The following is a 15,304-nucleotide window of genomic DNA, read 5'->3' as shown; positions in this document are numbered from 1 at the left end:
TGACAGAGAACAAAAAATCTAACATCAAAGAATAATTAATGTAGAGTAATGAAATTTTGGGAATGCAGGTGTCTTGGTAATGTATTTAAGTGGTTAACATTGCAAGATTGCAGATTAATGTGTGCATGAGATAAGCTATTTCAAATGGGAAACGCTGAAACATTAATAACTGGTGTAACCACCAGAATGTTTGAATACGAGCATGCAAACTTTCATGCATTGTGTTGTAGAGGTGCCAGATGTCAGTTTTTGGATGGAATTCCATGCTTGATGCACTTGTCAATACACTGATGGTTAATGTTGTTTATGACGCTGGAGGTGTCGTCTGAAGTCCCTTACATGCTCGTTTGGAGACCAAACTGGTGATCGAGCAGGCCAAGGCAACATGTTGACAGTCTGTATAGTGTGTTGGATTGCTACAGCATTATGTGGATGAGCATTATCTTGTTGGAAAACACACACTGGAATGCTGTCAATAAATGGCAGCACAACAGGTCAAATCATTAGATTGATGTACAAATTTGCATAACCATGAGAGTGCTCCTCCAGTCATATGAAATCGCACCCCAGACCATAACTCAAAGTGTAGGTCTATTGTGTCTAGCATGCAGACAGGTTGGTTTCAGGCCCTCGACTGGCCTTCTCTTGTGCCAATTAATGCTCAAATTGCTATTGCAGATGCCCTATGATGCGCCAGAGCCAAAAGCTGAACATGATGGCCTTATGTCTCAGTAGTGCCACGTGGCCGTCCAAATTTTTGTGTTTTCTTTGTTAAGTCTGGTACTTCTAGGATGGCTCTTGTACCATGTATATTTAGTCAAATAGCAGTTAAATTAAATTGTGTGGTATTCAGTGTAATTTTTACATTAATATAAATAACACTTACATTATCTTCTTTCACGTCATGCTCTTGAATACAAATGTTCATAGAATAATGTGTTTTCACCAGCTTACAGGAACTGGATGAACTCAATGGGTGTGCAACCATATGTAAATTGGCTCTACTCTGACTTGGCTGACGGTCTTGTCATCTTCCAGCTCTACGATATTATTAAGCCAGGAATTGTCAATTGGAACAAGGTACACAGGTATGTTAAATGTATTTCTTGTCACTGTATTGAGTGTTTTTTTTATAATTGCTACAGTTTTTACCTTTCCTGAACTCTTGCTATTAGTAGTAGTCCACAGCTTAACACATCTGCCATGTTAGAGTTGTTCATATTAATGGTAACTGATTGGTATGTCTGTTTGGTTAGTAACTAATACCATTTTTTAATTGGAGGAGTTATTATCATGAATTGGAGTCTCAGAAACGAACACACACAATATTTTATTAGATTTTACTGAGTGAGACACTCGTATTCAGGAGTTCAAATTGTTGTCTTGCCATCCAGAATTAGGTTTTCCATGGTTTCCTTAAAGTTTTGTAACAGGAAATGTTTACTTTTGAAAATTGAATGGTTTTATAAATATCCTTTTGTATTGGAATACTGGTCTGTTGTAGTTTGCTAAAACATCAGATTTTACACAAGTTCTAAATTGTGTGGTGTGCTGTAAAAGTAGAGGACAAATTCTGGATGGCTGTAGCTGAGGGTTAGTTAATTTTTTTTCTCCTCTTCCAAATCACGTATCCTCTAGAAAACACCACTCTGTCACAGACGATATAGAAATTTTAGATGGTAAAATGTCTCTAATCGATGTAAATTACCTGTGACACATGGTTTTGCCAGTGTTCACCTCCTGTAAAAGAAATTAAATTTCTATGGAATTAACGGATCATGACATTACAGGTTTGATTTTAATTATAGAAAATTGAAACACATAATGTTACGCTAACAATTTCATTAACAAATATTAGAAAGTGTCATCTTCTACATGAGCAGAAATTACAAGGACTGTTGCTCCTCTGTTCTTTCTCTTGTATGGGAATGAGCTACCATTTTGTTGGAAGCAGGAGGTGGTGGCGATTTTTGTATCATAAAAGCAATGACATTAACTCCAGCAAAGGAACATCAAAATGGAAAATACTTTATACTTTTTGTTTTCTTTTTTTGCGAATACTCACTGTAACTAACAAGATATGATAGATGTTTAAACGTAGTATGTTAGAGTGAGAGAGAGAGAACATTTGAGAACAAGAAGAGAGAAAAATAAAAGGAACAGTTGAGTGTTAAAAGATGTTTGCAGTGAAGCTGAGAAATTTGTATCAACAATGACCGCAGGCCTGTTGCAGTATATGTTGTCTTCAACTACTTAAACAATATGATGCAGAAGATGTCTTAAACATCAGAACAATGGGCCTATTTTACCATTATTCACATGATAAAACTTCACCATGGAACAATCATGTTGAGGAGGAAAATCTGTAAGGAAAGGACTATGGTGTTGGTAGGGTGCAATTAGGATTGATCTGTGCAGTACTCTTACTTGTCACTGGAAAAAAATTAAAGCAGTGATCTTTTAAAATATAAGAAAATTGGCCGCTATTTTCACTGGGGTTTTTGATTTAGATGAATGATTTTTACGATAAAAGTAAAGTGTCACCTCTCTCTCTCTCTCTCTCTCTCTCTCTCTCTCTCTCTCTCTCTCTCGCAACCGGAGAACAATCAGTATTAAATTAAAATCTACAAAGCATGTATTTTTACCTTGAGATTCAATAATTGTTCTACAATCCAGTGATAAAGGCATTACTCAAAACTTGAAACTTTACAATTTAAGGAAAAGATTTTCCATTTGTTTGTTACATTATTACATGGGTTCCATTGTGTGTGGATTTCGATGATTCCATTGATAACAGAAAATTGCTTTTGCTATGCAGAATTCTTTGGTACTCTAAGCATTTTCATATAGTGCAACTGAGCTGACATTTAGTAAAATGTTTGGTAGAGGAATTTGTTGCAGTTTGTGATTATGTGTACAGCATAGATTGACAGATGAAGACATTTTTTTCAACATCAATCAGAGCTCAGAAGATTACAATTATGTTCAAATCAGCATTGCAGTTTCTGATCCCATTACACCAGGAATACTAAACATCATATAAAGTGTTTATAGGTAGTTAGGTGCAGCACAAAGAAATTTTGTCCAGTGCATAAGTGACATATCGATGAGGGTATTCAATAATTAGAGAGACAAACTGTCTGAAGAAACAAGCATTTATTTATACAAAAGAATACTTTTCTCCTTCTCAACATAATCCTCTTGAACATTTATGCACTTGTTCCAGTGGACTAAAAGCTTTTTTATTGTGGCTGCAAAAAACTCTATCTTGATGTTTGAACAAATTTCCCACAAACTTTTTCACGTCCTAGTTGTCCTGGAACCTCTTCCCATGTACTGCCTCCTTCAGTGTGGCAAACAAATAGAAATCACTAGGTGCTAAATCAGGACTGTAAGGGGGATGAGGCAGTATTTTCCAGCCCATTTTTTTTCACTGGGTTGGTTCAGCAATAGGAGGACGTGCCTTGTCTTGCTGGAGCTGGACCTTCAGCATCCTAAAACACCAACATGACTTTTCCTGCTGATGCTTGGGTTTTGAATTTTTATTGACAGGTGAGTTGGTGTGCTTCCACTCCATGCCTTGTCTTTTTGATTCTGGCTCATAATAGTGAACCCAAGTATCAAGTTAAAATCTTGTTGGGGAAGTGCTCACCTTCTGTTTCATGATGTTTCTTTAGTTCTGTGCACACCCTCAAACTTGTATACTTGTGTAGCCGGGGGAAGTGCTCACCTTCTGTTTCATGATGTTCCTGTAGTTCTGTGCACACCCTCAAACTTGTATACTTGTGGAGCCATGTCAGCTCCCTTGGGGCCAAATTCATATTATTGAGGAAAAAGACCTTGTTTCACAAAGCACCTAGCATCCAGCGCACGTTGGTCTATCGATTACTCATATGATTTTGAACGCATCCCTGTTGGTTTTTGAACTTTTTTGATCAAATTCTAGGTTGCTTTCTGAATGAATCATAAATTGATTTTTGAATGCATGCATAGTGTAAGTGATGTTTCTGCCAGGGAATCCCCATCGCATCTAGAAAAATACTTTCCTGCAGACAAAAGGGGAAGGGTCTATACGAGCTGAGCGAATAAAGCCGAAAGGGTGAACTAAAATCGCTGTAAACTGTTCCTGGTTGACTGGGTTTGCAAATTATCAGCGTTGTTATAATTACTAGCGAATTCCATCAATTCAGGCTACCAGAGTGGAAATAAACGACTAACAGGAATAACAGGCAACTAAGATTACGTGTATCCAAGAAAATGAAATTTTGACAGAAAATTTTTGGCCAGACCCCGGCTAGCAGCCGCTAAAGTTCTATTCTGGGAGTAGTGCGGAATACGCGTTGTATGAGCTCTTAACAACGCGTAACCAGAGAAAAAATGCAGGATAACTAAACCAGTGATTGTGGCAGGGTTAGTGAAGTTAACCAGAGAGAAATTTTGACACTGGCAGGAATAGTTACAGAATTAGTGATGACAAGATTGTTTGTTAGAACGAGGAAGGAGAACAAACGGAGACTGTCACAAATTACGGAAGTATATGACAATTCCAAATTTTTATAAAAGTTACGTACTACTACTTTTCAATCTCATGCTTCTGAAGCTAGAGAGTATGAATGAAATGTGAAATTATTTCCTAACATACATGCTTGTAGTAGGCCTAATGGGCTTTCGATATTGGTGCTTCCTGAATTATATTCTGTTGTGTTATAAAAATGACCATTTGTGCCAAAACAGTCTCGTTTATTTGGTGTGTGTAACAACTGCTGCAATATTACGCAGGCCTATTTCGTTTTATCTAGCAGACAGTGACAAAATACACGTAATCAGATCGAGAAACCACACCAGTCTTGGGTACTATTTGTATTAAGGGGATACGGAATCACCTATCCCCGCAATGTTAATATATGCCTACTATAGGGAACATTTTCTCACAAACTACTGGAGACAGAGAGGTAAAAATTTTACTGTATGTGCATTCATATGTTACAACAATACTGAAACAACAGTTTATTGTCAAAGTATTTTTTTACAGAGATATTGTACATTTATTTTTAAGTAAATTTTTTCCATCGCTTTTTACTAGACTATCACCCCTAAGTCTTTTGTGAATCAAGTAATTAAAAAATCGTTGTTTCAGTATGCAATAGGGACCTATGTCACTACGTCATAAAAATTTCAGACTTCTAGGTTGACCAGTACCTGAGATAATGTTCCTAGATGAAGTAAAAAGTAAACTTACGGGAAACGGAGAAAGAAGATTAAAACATTCCTGATCCGTAGCTAATACCTCCTTCACAGTCTTCATAATCATCTTCAAGTCTTCTTTTGGCACCCCTCTGCACCTGTCTTGCTTTTTTCACTAATGTCTTGATTATATTATCAGCATGCCTTAGTCTGTGCTGATCTAAAAAGAACATAGCACGTACCGTACGGGAACCAACACACATACCCAACTTTTGAAGGACCTGGCATTTAGTTATATTTCCAAGATTGAAGGTTGCCACAGCATCATACACACCAAAATGTAGTGTATTAATTCCGACAAACACTGTTTTTGGGAGACGATGCCATATCACACTATTCAAGCACTCGTTGGGGTTCTGCGTTTTTCCGTGAAGACATTTCATCAGAAGACTTCTGTCAGCCAGATCTCTGAAAATGGGCTTTATTTCTGCCATGATGGCTGATGGTAGACTGTGGTGGTGAATGTATTTCTCTCCTGTTGTTAGTCCTCTATTGTATTTACACCAGCTGTTTTCACCTTTGGGGCACAAACCATGTTGTGGATGCTCATCCGTGGATGCGGTGTGGAAATATAAAGCCCATATAGCTCTCCTCATTTCTTCAAGATTGCCTGTATTTTGCCTGATTGCAAGGCCATAGCAGTTCTGAATGTGGTCTATTATGGAATCAGTCAATCTTCCTCTGCCATCCAAGGTTTTCCCATCATCTAGTTTTTTCCCTTTCATAACTGATTTTAACCTTCTCAGCCTGGCACCCATTCTCTTCTGCACATGTCCTATACATTCAAGTTTGCTTATATTTACACTGTTCCCATATGGTTTGCTTTCCAAAACTTCTTTGAATGCTTTAGAGTCACCATCTCCCAGATATTTGACATAGCGAACATTATACCACTGTGAAGAGCGCAATACCTGATCTCACAAATATATAAAAATAAAATAGTTATAATTGTAGTAGAGCTATGTATGATACGTCATTTTAAAGAGGAAACATGGCAGAATATAATACGCCAACAAAAAAAATTCGATTTTTTAACCCAAAATCCGATTCCGTATCCCCTTAACAGCTTTTCTGATATTAGACAATGACCTTTCGTTTTTTCATGTAGCAAAACGTTGACGAACTTCGATGGCGTAATAGATCCTTTCCCAGAAAGGAAAGTACGCCATATAAAGCTGCGGCAAGATTAGAGAGGAAAATAAAGCTAGGACTTAAGGATTGAAGAAATGTGCACTGTCTTGCTTGTCTCTTGTCTTTACTCGTTTTATGTATCCTATATATAATTTTGTCACACAGAACAGCAAGTTATTAGCTAATAGGCAGTTAAGACTGCAAATTTTCTGAAGAGTTCTTGCTCTGCCGGTCACAAATAATCCCACCCAGTATTAATTGCGAGGGGTGTGTGTGTGTGTGTGTGTGTGTGTGTGTGTGTGTGTGTGTGTGTCTTTTAAAAAAGAGATATGTAAGATGTCAAACCGGTCGACTGGGATCAGGAAAGGCACCACAGTGCATTTTAATTTCCACTGTCCTCAATACAGGTTTGATGACATCCATTACAAAATATTACATGTTTGAATTCCACAGAGAGAAATACAGTGACGTGGCGTAGAAGAATGCTGTATGAAGAGGCGTGGCACTGCACTTAGACACGCTTAAGACCAAATAACGTGTCTTACGTTGCCTCGATCACATATGTTTTATGTATCAGACACTTCAGAAAGACGTGCGCTACAATATGAAGATGTTTTTGAAAAGTCAATTTTTTTAAATTTTTGGCGTCCTACCTCAAATGCTCGAGGGATGGGGAGCGCCACTATCTAATATTGGCCTGATTCGGAAATATCGTAGATCTGGACCTGGTGCACAGAGCAGTCTAAGTTGTAGTGGGGAGGTGGTAGCCTCCATGTGACTCGTGTTTACGTTAAGTAATTTTGCTGTTTCCTCTTCGTTTATTGCTCTCACGTCAAATGAAAACAAAACGGATTCCTGTGGTCGGGAGCTATCAACCGAATTAAAATACATACTCATAATTACGGAAGGCTAAAATAAGTTATTAGTCTCTGATTTTATTTTGTTTCTACCTTTATGACAGTCAAGCGTTAATCGCCTTGCAGAACAATGAAGTTATCTTTGTTGGTTTGTTAAAGAAATTTGACTTTAATTAATCTTTTCTGCTGAGGCAGTCATTTTATTTGAAACGAAGTGTTTAATTCCACACTATTGCCCAGTTTCAACTGTTCGCTACATTTTAAATGCACGTTTTCATCGTCTAGCAAGTATGGCATTATGCCATAATAAAGAACCAATTATGAGATAATACAGTACTGGTACATCTGAATCTGGACATACGAATGTGCACTTTAAGTCAAATTATGCATTTTAGTAGGGTTCACAAAATTCCCATGCTCTAGGGGTATCCTCTAACGTCCAGGCTTCCTGGGTCATCGTAGCTGCGCAAGCACGGCGACGCTTGTCATCTGGCGTAACTGCTGAAACGAATATAACGTCGCGGGAAAATATTCCGAATGGTTGTTTGAAAAGCGTTACTTTCAAGTAAAATAAATTTCCTTTTATACAAGATGAACTCTGTGCGCCAATGTCCGATGAATTTCTTAAAACAGAGCGTTTGACTTTCATTCAAAATTCAGATCTTTGAGAACGACCATTTAGAATATTTTCGAGCCCAGAATGTCAGACACTTATGTCGTTGTTAAAAAATTTACTGGCACATTTCTGTGATGTATCTTGAAGTGAAACGCCCGCAAAAAAGATCAACATTACGTGTGAAAGCCTAGCTTCTCTTGCAGCTTATTAATCTTAGAGGCCAATATTATAGGGTACGTGAAAGCTTTTCTTTTCTTTTAGTAACACTATGTATATTAATTTAAACCATTACCTTTCCCGATTTGTGTGTTCGCGCAACTTAACAGTGATGTTGCTATTGGCTGTCTACATCACGTGTCCTATGCTCTGAATATCCGCTGTCATCGGCTGGCGAGATCGCTTGACATGAGCTACGACCTGCTAACAAAAGCGCATTGCAATCTCGATTTCAATTCTACGGAAAGTAACATGTGGTGTTTGGTGGAATTCGAATTTATACGTTCGTAATACAAAATATGCAGTGTACTTGTTTCTGCACATCAGACACCTTTCCAAAATGTGTTTTTTCCCCCTGAGTTTAGTTTTTTAAAGTGCCGGGAAATTCTATGCCAGTGTAAGACCACAACCACTGAAAGGATTGATAACTTTTACAGTTCCGAGGAAAAGTATACTGTTACTTAACAAGGAAAAAGTGTATTTTCATCTGGGAGAAAGTGTATTTTTAACCGGGAAATCCGGAAATTTTTTTTCGTCGGCCACGTATACACCCTGTTTTAGGAATGCCAGTATAGTGTTAAAGCTGTTTTGTACCCACATGTGGATTCATAGCAACGGAAGCGAGAGCAGTAACTTTGGTAGCTTTGTCTGTGCGAGTGCTACAGCGATTGCGTTGACATGGTTTAAACTTCCTGTTTCCTGAAGCATCACAACAAGAGGACAAAATGTCCATTGGGAAGGTGGGTTCTTGTCAGGGTATTGCTCTCTGTACAGTTCCGCTGCCTGCATAGCATTTCACCTACCTTCAACAACAACAACAACAACAACAACAACATCAAGAAAAGAAACATAATGTTGATGCAGTTTGTAGGAAGGAGAGCCTTTACTGTATGCCTACGCTACACAACAGTATTTAAAAGTACTAAACTACTGTACTAAATGTACCCATACATGAGAAAACAGTATTGCAATTACTGTTCTGTTCTGTTATGTTTTTTAAGTACTGTAACAACAGTATGGAAAGGACAGGTTGCTACTTGCCCTATAGGTGAGGCATTGAGTTGCATATAGGCTCAGTGAAAAAGAATACTAGATATATTCATCCATTGACAAAGTTTTTTTTTTTTCTTTCCCCCCCCCCCCCCCCCCTCAAGCACAGGAACTGTCGTCTATGGGCACTGAGGCCCAACTGAAATGTTGAACTCTGCCTGACTCAATTTACTCATCCATCTGTGATTCAGCCCCACTGTTCCCAAATTACTTAACATAAACTTCCCAGATTTCCTAACCTTGAACCTTGCCTCACCAAAATTCCCCAAAGGCCTCAACATGGAACTGATTTCACAGCTCGAGAAAGAACTACAGTCCACCATTTAAAAATTGATCCTGACCTTTTAATCATACATGCCGACGAAGATTCCACCGCTGGCCATGCAGCACAGAGATTTCCTGACAGGTGGACTCAACCAGCTATCATATGAGGGTACATCCACCTTTAATCCTTGGTGCAGTTACCGTATTCCAAAAATACAGCAAGATCACTAGTCCCTCCTGAGATACATGGGTCCATCGCAGAACCTCTGCCCTGAGTCTCTCTCTCTCTCTCTCTCTCTCTCTCTATCTCTCTCTCTCTCTCTCTCTCTCTCTCTCTCTCTCCCCTCCCCCCCTCCACACACACACACACACACACACACACACACACACACACACACACACACACACACAGAGTTTTATTGTTGTTTATACAAATGGATCCCAGCAAGAGAATGTCCTTGGTTGTTCTGCTGTTTTTTCTGATAGGGTTTTCAAAACACATCTTCTGGAACAATTTGTGGAATTAATGGCATTATGATGGCACTGGAGAGGATTCACAGGCATCACTGTACAAGGTTTCTTGTTTGTGGCGACTCACTTAGTGCCCTAAAAGCTCGTCACCAAATGTTTCCAGTAGTCCAGTTGATTCAGCTCATCCATGACTCCTTACAGTGGCTCAAACACCATGGCTAGCTGGTGATCTTTTGATGGGTACCTGGCCACTACAGGGTACAAGGATAAGACATGGCCTACAAAGCAGCCGAGGAAACATGTCGGGATGGTCTTGTCCATCAGTGTCCCATCCTGTTGCATGCCGTCATCTCATTTTCTGACTGACACATCACGTGTCAGTGGGAGACTGAATGGTTGAAGGTGTCAGGAAACAAACTGCGTTCGCACAAATCGACCACACGGGCATGGTGGACTTCATGTCAAGCTCACTGCTGGAAGGACGTTCTTTCTTACCAGGCTGCACAATGGAGATAGCGCTTTAACACATGGCTTCCTCCTCCTGGCGGAAGGATCCACCACTGTGTAAGGTTTGTGGTGTGCCACTTTCAGTTCAGCATATTTTGCCAGCATGTGTCTTACGTACTGATATCAGGCCAGCCCTCAGGCTTGATTGAGATCCACCCACCATCCTCGCCAATACCGATTCCAGTGTTAGAAGAGTGGTGAAAGTTTGTGAACTGTCAGGCCACATCTGTAAATTGGTAGGAAAGGGAGGCAGCCTTTAATGCATTATAAACTGCTCCGCATGTGGGGATAGCCTTCTTCCCCACCCATGAGATTGGCATGCTGACTTCTCATCAGGGTGCTGATGACCATGATGTTTGAGTGCCCCCACCTAAATTCATCATAATCATCATTTTTGTCCTTATGCCTCAATGAACACACAATTCTTTTAACACGAAAAAGTGTTTTGATCTCCTCAGTTTCACGGTGAACATTTTTCACTGTACTAAAAATATTATCGCAGTACATGCAGATAAAATATCTGGTAATCTATCCATGGATGTAAAGTATCAGAGCCAGCACTCCTTCAGAGTGCATAGCATATTAGCCAGTTTTAGCTATAGTTACCTGCATTTAGTCCTCACCAGTAGTATGTTCAACACTGTCAGTTCTTCAGATTTTCTGGTTAGATTCAATCGGTTGTCTTCTAAAGATTTTGCTGGAGAAATGAGTGTTGAAAGAGGCTCAACTTGTTCCCATCTATAAGATGTGCCCCAGGACAGCTTCATAGACATTTTTCAGTGAAGTCTATTTCTTATAGTATTATGACATAAAAATTGTGATCAAATATGAAATCCTATTTGGGCACTGAACTACTACTATGTGGGAATAAAAATGGGTTTTCAACTATCATCACTAGCAGAATCAAATGTGTTCTGCTCCTTCACATATTTGGAAGGCAATAGTTTGTTGTGTCCAGATTGTTGTTCTTGACTTCCAGAAGTGGATGCAGTTAAATGTTGTCACATGGTAGACCAAAGAATTGTCATGGGATATTCAGACATGTTTGTGGTTGGATTGAAGGCTGCTAGTAAACACAACACAGTAAGTCTCCAGTACTAATGGGAAGACATTGTCTGAAGTGGAAGTAGGAACCCTGCATGTCATAGTAATGTAATGAGAGCCATACTGTTCATAATAAATGTATGTTTTGGCAGATAATATCTTCACCTTTGAGGCAGTTTGCAGAGGACAATGTGTAAGGGGAACAGAGGAGTGAGGATGCATATGGTTTTAAAAAACTGGATTTGAAATGCACACATGATGATGACTGGCACTTGGTGCAGATACTAGTAGCTGACTTAAAATGTAAATGTTAAGTAAGGCCTGTGAATGTTTGGTTACATGATCAACAGTCATTTGTAGGGAAGGCTCTTAAAAGAATTATTGCAAGAATCTTGATGCACTCGTGAATTGTGTAATTTTTAAAGCCAAATTCGTCTACTCCCATAAGAATTTTTTGCAACTTCAGAAGTTGTTCCAACAGAAGAGACAGAAAATTCAGCAAAGTTTGTTTTAGAGAGTATAAGTGTGTCACAGAATTGCTCAAAGAACCACAGTGAGAGATCCTAAAAAGAAAAAAAAATCTCCAGAGTGCCCACATTCCTAAACAATATAAGAAATTATTAACTCATCCCATCCACATTTTGTAAAATGAGCAGTATGGTAAAATTAGAGAAACTGAGATCAACACAATGAGGTATTGATAATCTTTCCTCGTGCATACCATTTACAAGAACAGGGGAAGTGATTCTGGTACACCCTATAGGGCTCTGAAAATTGTTTTGAGAGTACACAAGTAGTGAGCATAGGATGTTGAATCTATGCTGTACTACTACCCCTTCTTTGCCTCTAGTCTAACTGTCCTACTATCTTCTGTATTTTTTGTGGATTGTGTTTGGAATAGGCTTGCAGCAGTTTTTGTCTGTTAAAATAGGTGATGAAAAAGAGTACCAACATAGCCAAGCCCTACAACACGATGATTTGGACCTCATTTTGTTGTAACTATTATGCAAAACTAATATAGCCGACCATGCAGAGATTGCATTACTGCTGCTGCCATTCACTCACCTTGCATCCTGTGGAGTCAGTATCCATTCTTCCTGGAGCACAGGGCTCTGTGCAATTGTAACTATGCAAAGTGGCACTCAATGAGGGAAACCTTCAGTTAGAGTGAACAAAAACTGGACTGATTGTTTAAAAATGAAAAACCAAAAAACAATCTGGCAGTTCTGTTTGATATGGACTGCTCGTTGAATATAGGTGTGCCCAGGTGGATAGCACACCAACCCAGCAGGATCTCATAATGTGCAGCCCTAGCCTTCAGCAATGACAGTGGAATATGTGTGGAGTTTTTTTTTTTTGATTATGACACCTGAATTATATTGTACTTACTGAAATGAAGAACTAAAGAACTGACCTATGAGACTCCACACACCATACTCCGAAGTATAGATAAAGCTCAGATGCATTTGCTGTCATTGTCTACACATAGGAATCCCTGGACTATCTGCTAATGGAGACTTTAAGACAGATCCCATGAGTATTGCTGAACTTCTGGCAGAACTCTTTGCCATAATGTCTGCCTCTAGTAATTACCATTTTAATTTTAAATATCACACACACTTGGCAGAAGCAACACTTCAGCCTTTCCCTCTCAACCACTATGAACTTGAAACTTCCTTTTAATGACTGTGAACTAAATAGTACTTAAGCTTTGTTGATGACAAGACCCCAAAGACATATCAAAATACATGCTCTGATGCCACACCACCTCAACAAGAACAGTAATATGATGGAGATCCTTAATTAAAAATGACGAGGAAATGTATTAACCACACTTGCAGTAGCAGAGAATTGCAATACTCATCTTGAAACTAGAAGAATACACATTAACAAATAACTACAAACCAGTTTATCTACAAATGGTAATTGTTGGAAACAATCTTAACAGGTGCTTTAATTGGTGCATGGAATTCAAAAGTTGTTTGTGTAATTTCCCCTGCATGCAGTTTTCAAAAATCCTGGTCTTTCACTGATGCTCTTCAGCATCTAGAACCTGTCATCTGAGGCACTGTTTTACACAGCGCACACTGGGTCAGTGTTCTACATAAAGCATACGGGCTATCACATTATGTCCATATTTACACAAGTGAGGTTTTCTTGGTGCTTATTGTTTTTATAGAACTCCGTCACTCATATTGTTCGTGATCAAATTGGCTATGGCCCTTAGCAACTATACTTGAGGAGAACAGGATTCGGCTGACTCCAGTGCAGAGTGCTACCCTCCTTGTAAGATAGCAAGAACTGATTTTGTACTCACTATGGCTCCCACAGTATCTCTAGCGTGATGTAAGAGGGATTTCTGTTCATATTGCAGTTCTACATCACTGCACACAAGAAAACAGTAACTTCAGGAAGCTATACAGAAGGCATGAGAAGAACCGGTAGTCAAGGTATCAGTTCTCATCAATGAAATTCCATGTTGTGCAGTACTGCACATACCCATCTTGAGGCAAACTGCTTTAAACAGTGTGTTCCCTCATACTAGGCACCCAGTTTTCTCTTTTAACCTATCTGGCATAGGAAACACATGGCAGATATTAATTAAAACGGTAAAGCTTCAATGGTTTGAAACTCACTACCACACTCTTCTTTGCACCATAAGTACATTGAGATCGTTATATTATTCTGGTACACTATGTAGCTTCTAAAATACTTCATGGGGGCTAGTGGAATAAAAATGTGAAGGTAGGTGTATCAGAAATACATTTAAATTCAGATTGTATTTTATCTTGCGCAACTACTTCTTTGTCTTAAGATTTCTCGTATGGAAGTCAGTAGTCACCATAGAGGTACCAACTGCTGGTGCATTGTGACTTAAGATGTGTCAGAGGGTGCTACATCCAATATTCTCTGCAAATGCTGTATCAGTCAAACTATGTACGAAAAGTTCAGCAGTCAGTTGAGTTAACAATGAATTTGTTGTGGATTGGCAGGAGAGCCAACCCACGAAGGTTAGAGGAAGCCGAAAGGCACGAGTTTTATCTCACGCAGGCTGGCGTGAGGTCTGGAACAGGACAAGGAAATTAGAACTTAGAAAAACGGACGCAGATGGTGGAATACTTAACTTTAATCCATTAATGTTGAACGTAGCTCTTGTCTGTACATTATTTACAATATCAATAGTAACTGAACATGGCGCCTTGCTAGGTCGTAGCAAATGACTTAGCTGAAGGCTATGCTAACTATCGTCTCGGCAAATGAGAGCGTATTTTGTCAGTGAACCATCGCTAGCAAAGTCGGCTGTACAACTGGGGCGAGTGCTAGGAAGTCTCTCTAGACCTGCCATGTGGCGGCGCTTGGTCCACAATCTTTGATAGTGGCGACACGCGGGTCCGACGTACACTAATGGACTGCGTCTGATTTAAAGGCTACCACCTAGCAAGTGTGGTGTCTGGCAGTGACACCACAGAATTACCAATGTAAGTAGCAAATTCTCATAAAGAAAAATCTACAGAATTAAAATAATAGTAAGTTTTTCCTTTTGTGTAAAATTATTCCCCCCCTCTTAGCAGTGTCATTATAAACATTGCTCATGTAAGAGATTTTAAACCCAGATTACTTTGTTAATAACATCTACCTTTTTTGATAATGACCAACATCTACTATCTCCTGATCAAAAAGCAATTGAAAGTTAATTACTATTGATTGTAGGGAATTTGCTGCTTCAAATTATCATATACAAGGTGAAACATACATAGTTGTGGAAAAAATATTAACACCACATTCCAATGAGATCTGTTGTCCTGTGATGGCTTTGATGCCTGGTACCTGGAGAACAAACTGATCTTTCATTTTCACCTTTCATGAAAAATTGCAGAACTAAGGTAATGCACTCGGTCACCCA

At 39.1% G+C, this 15,304-nt stretch overlaps 1 protein-coding gene across 2 annotated transcripts in view; it reads left to right on the top strand.

Annotated features, from left to right (window-relative positions):
• LOC126248625 (plastin-2) overlaps nucleotides 1-15,304 on the top strand; it is a 223,659-nt gene that overhangs the window by 168,184 nt on the left and 40,171 nt on the right. For both annotated transcript variants that reach the window (XM_049949796.1, XM_049949795.1), the window contains exon 8: nucleotides 950-1,088. In XM_049949796.1, the coding sequence (XP_049805753.1) occupies nucleotides 950-1,088 (139 nt within the window). The remainder of the gene's footprint in view (nucleotides 1-949; nucleotides 1,089-15,304) is intronic.

This window comes from Schistocerca nitens, chromosome 3, assembly GCF_023898315.1.
Source record: "Schistocerca nitens isolate TAMUIC-IGC-003100 chromosome 3, iqSchNite1.1, whole genome shotgun sequence".
Taxonomy (NCBI): domain Eukaryota; kingdom Metazoa; phylum Arthropoda; class Insecta; order Orthoptera; family Acrididae; genus Schistocerca; species Schistocerca nitens.
Note: the sequence above shows the minus strand (reverse complement) of the source record. Positions and strands in the feature narration are given on the sequence as shown.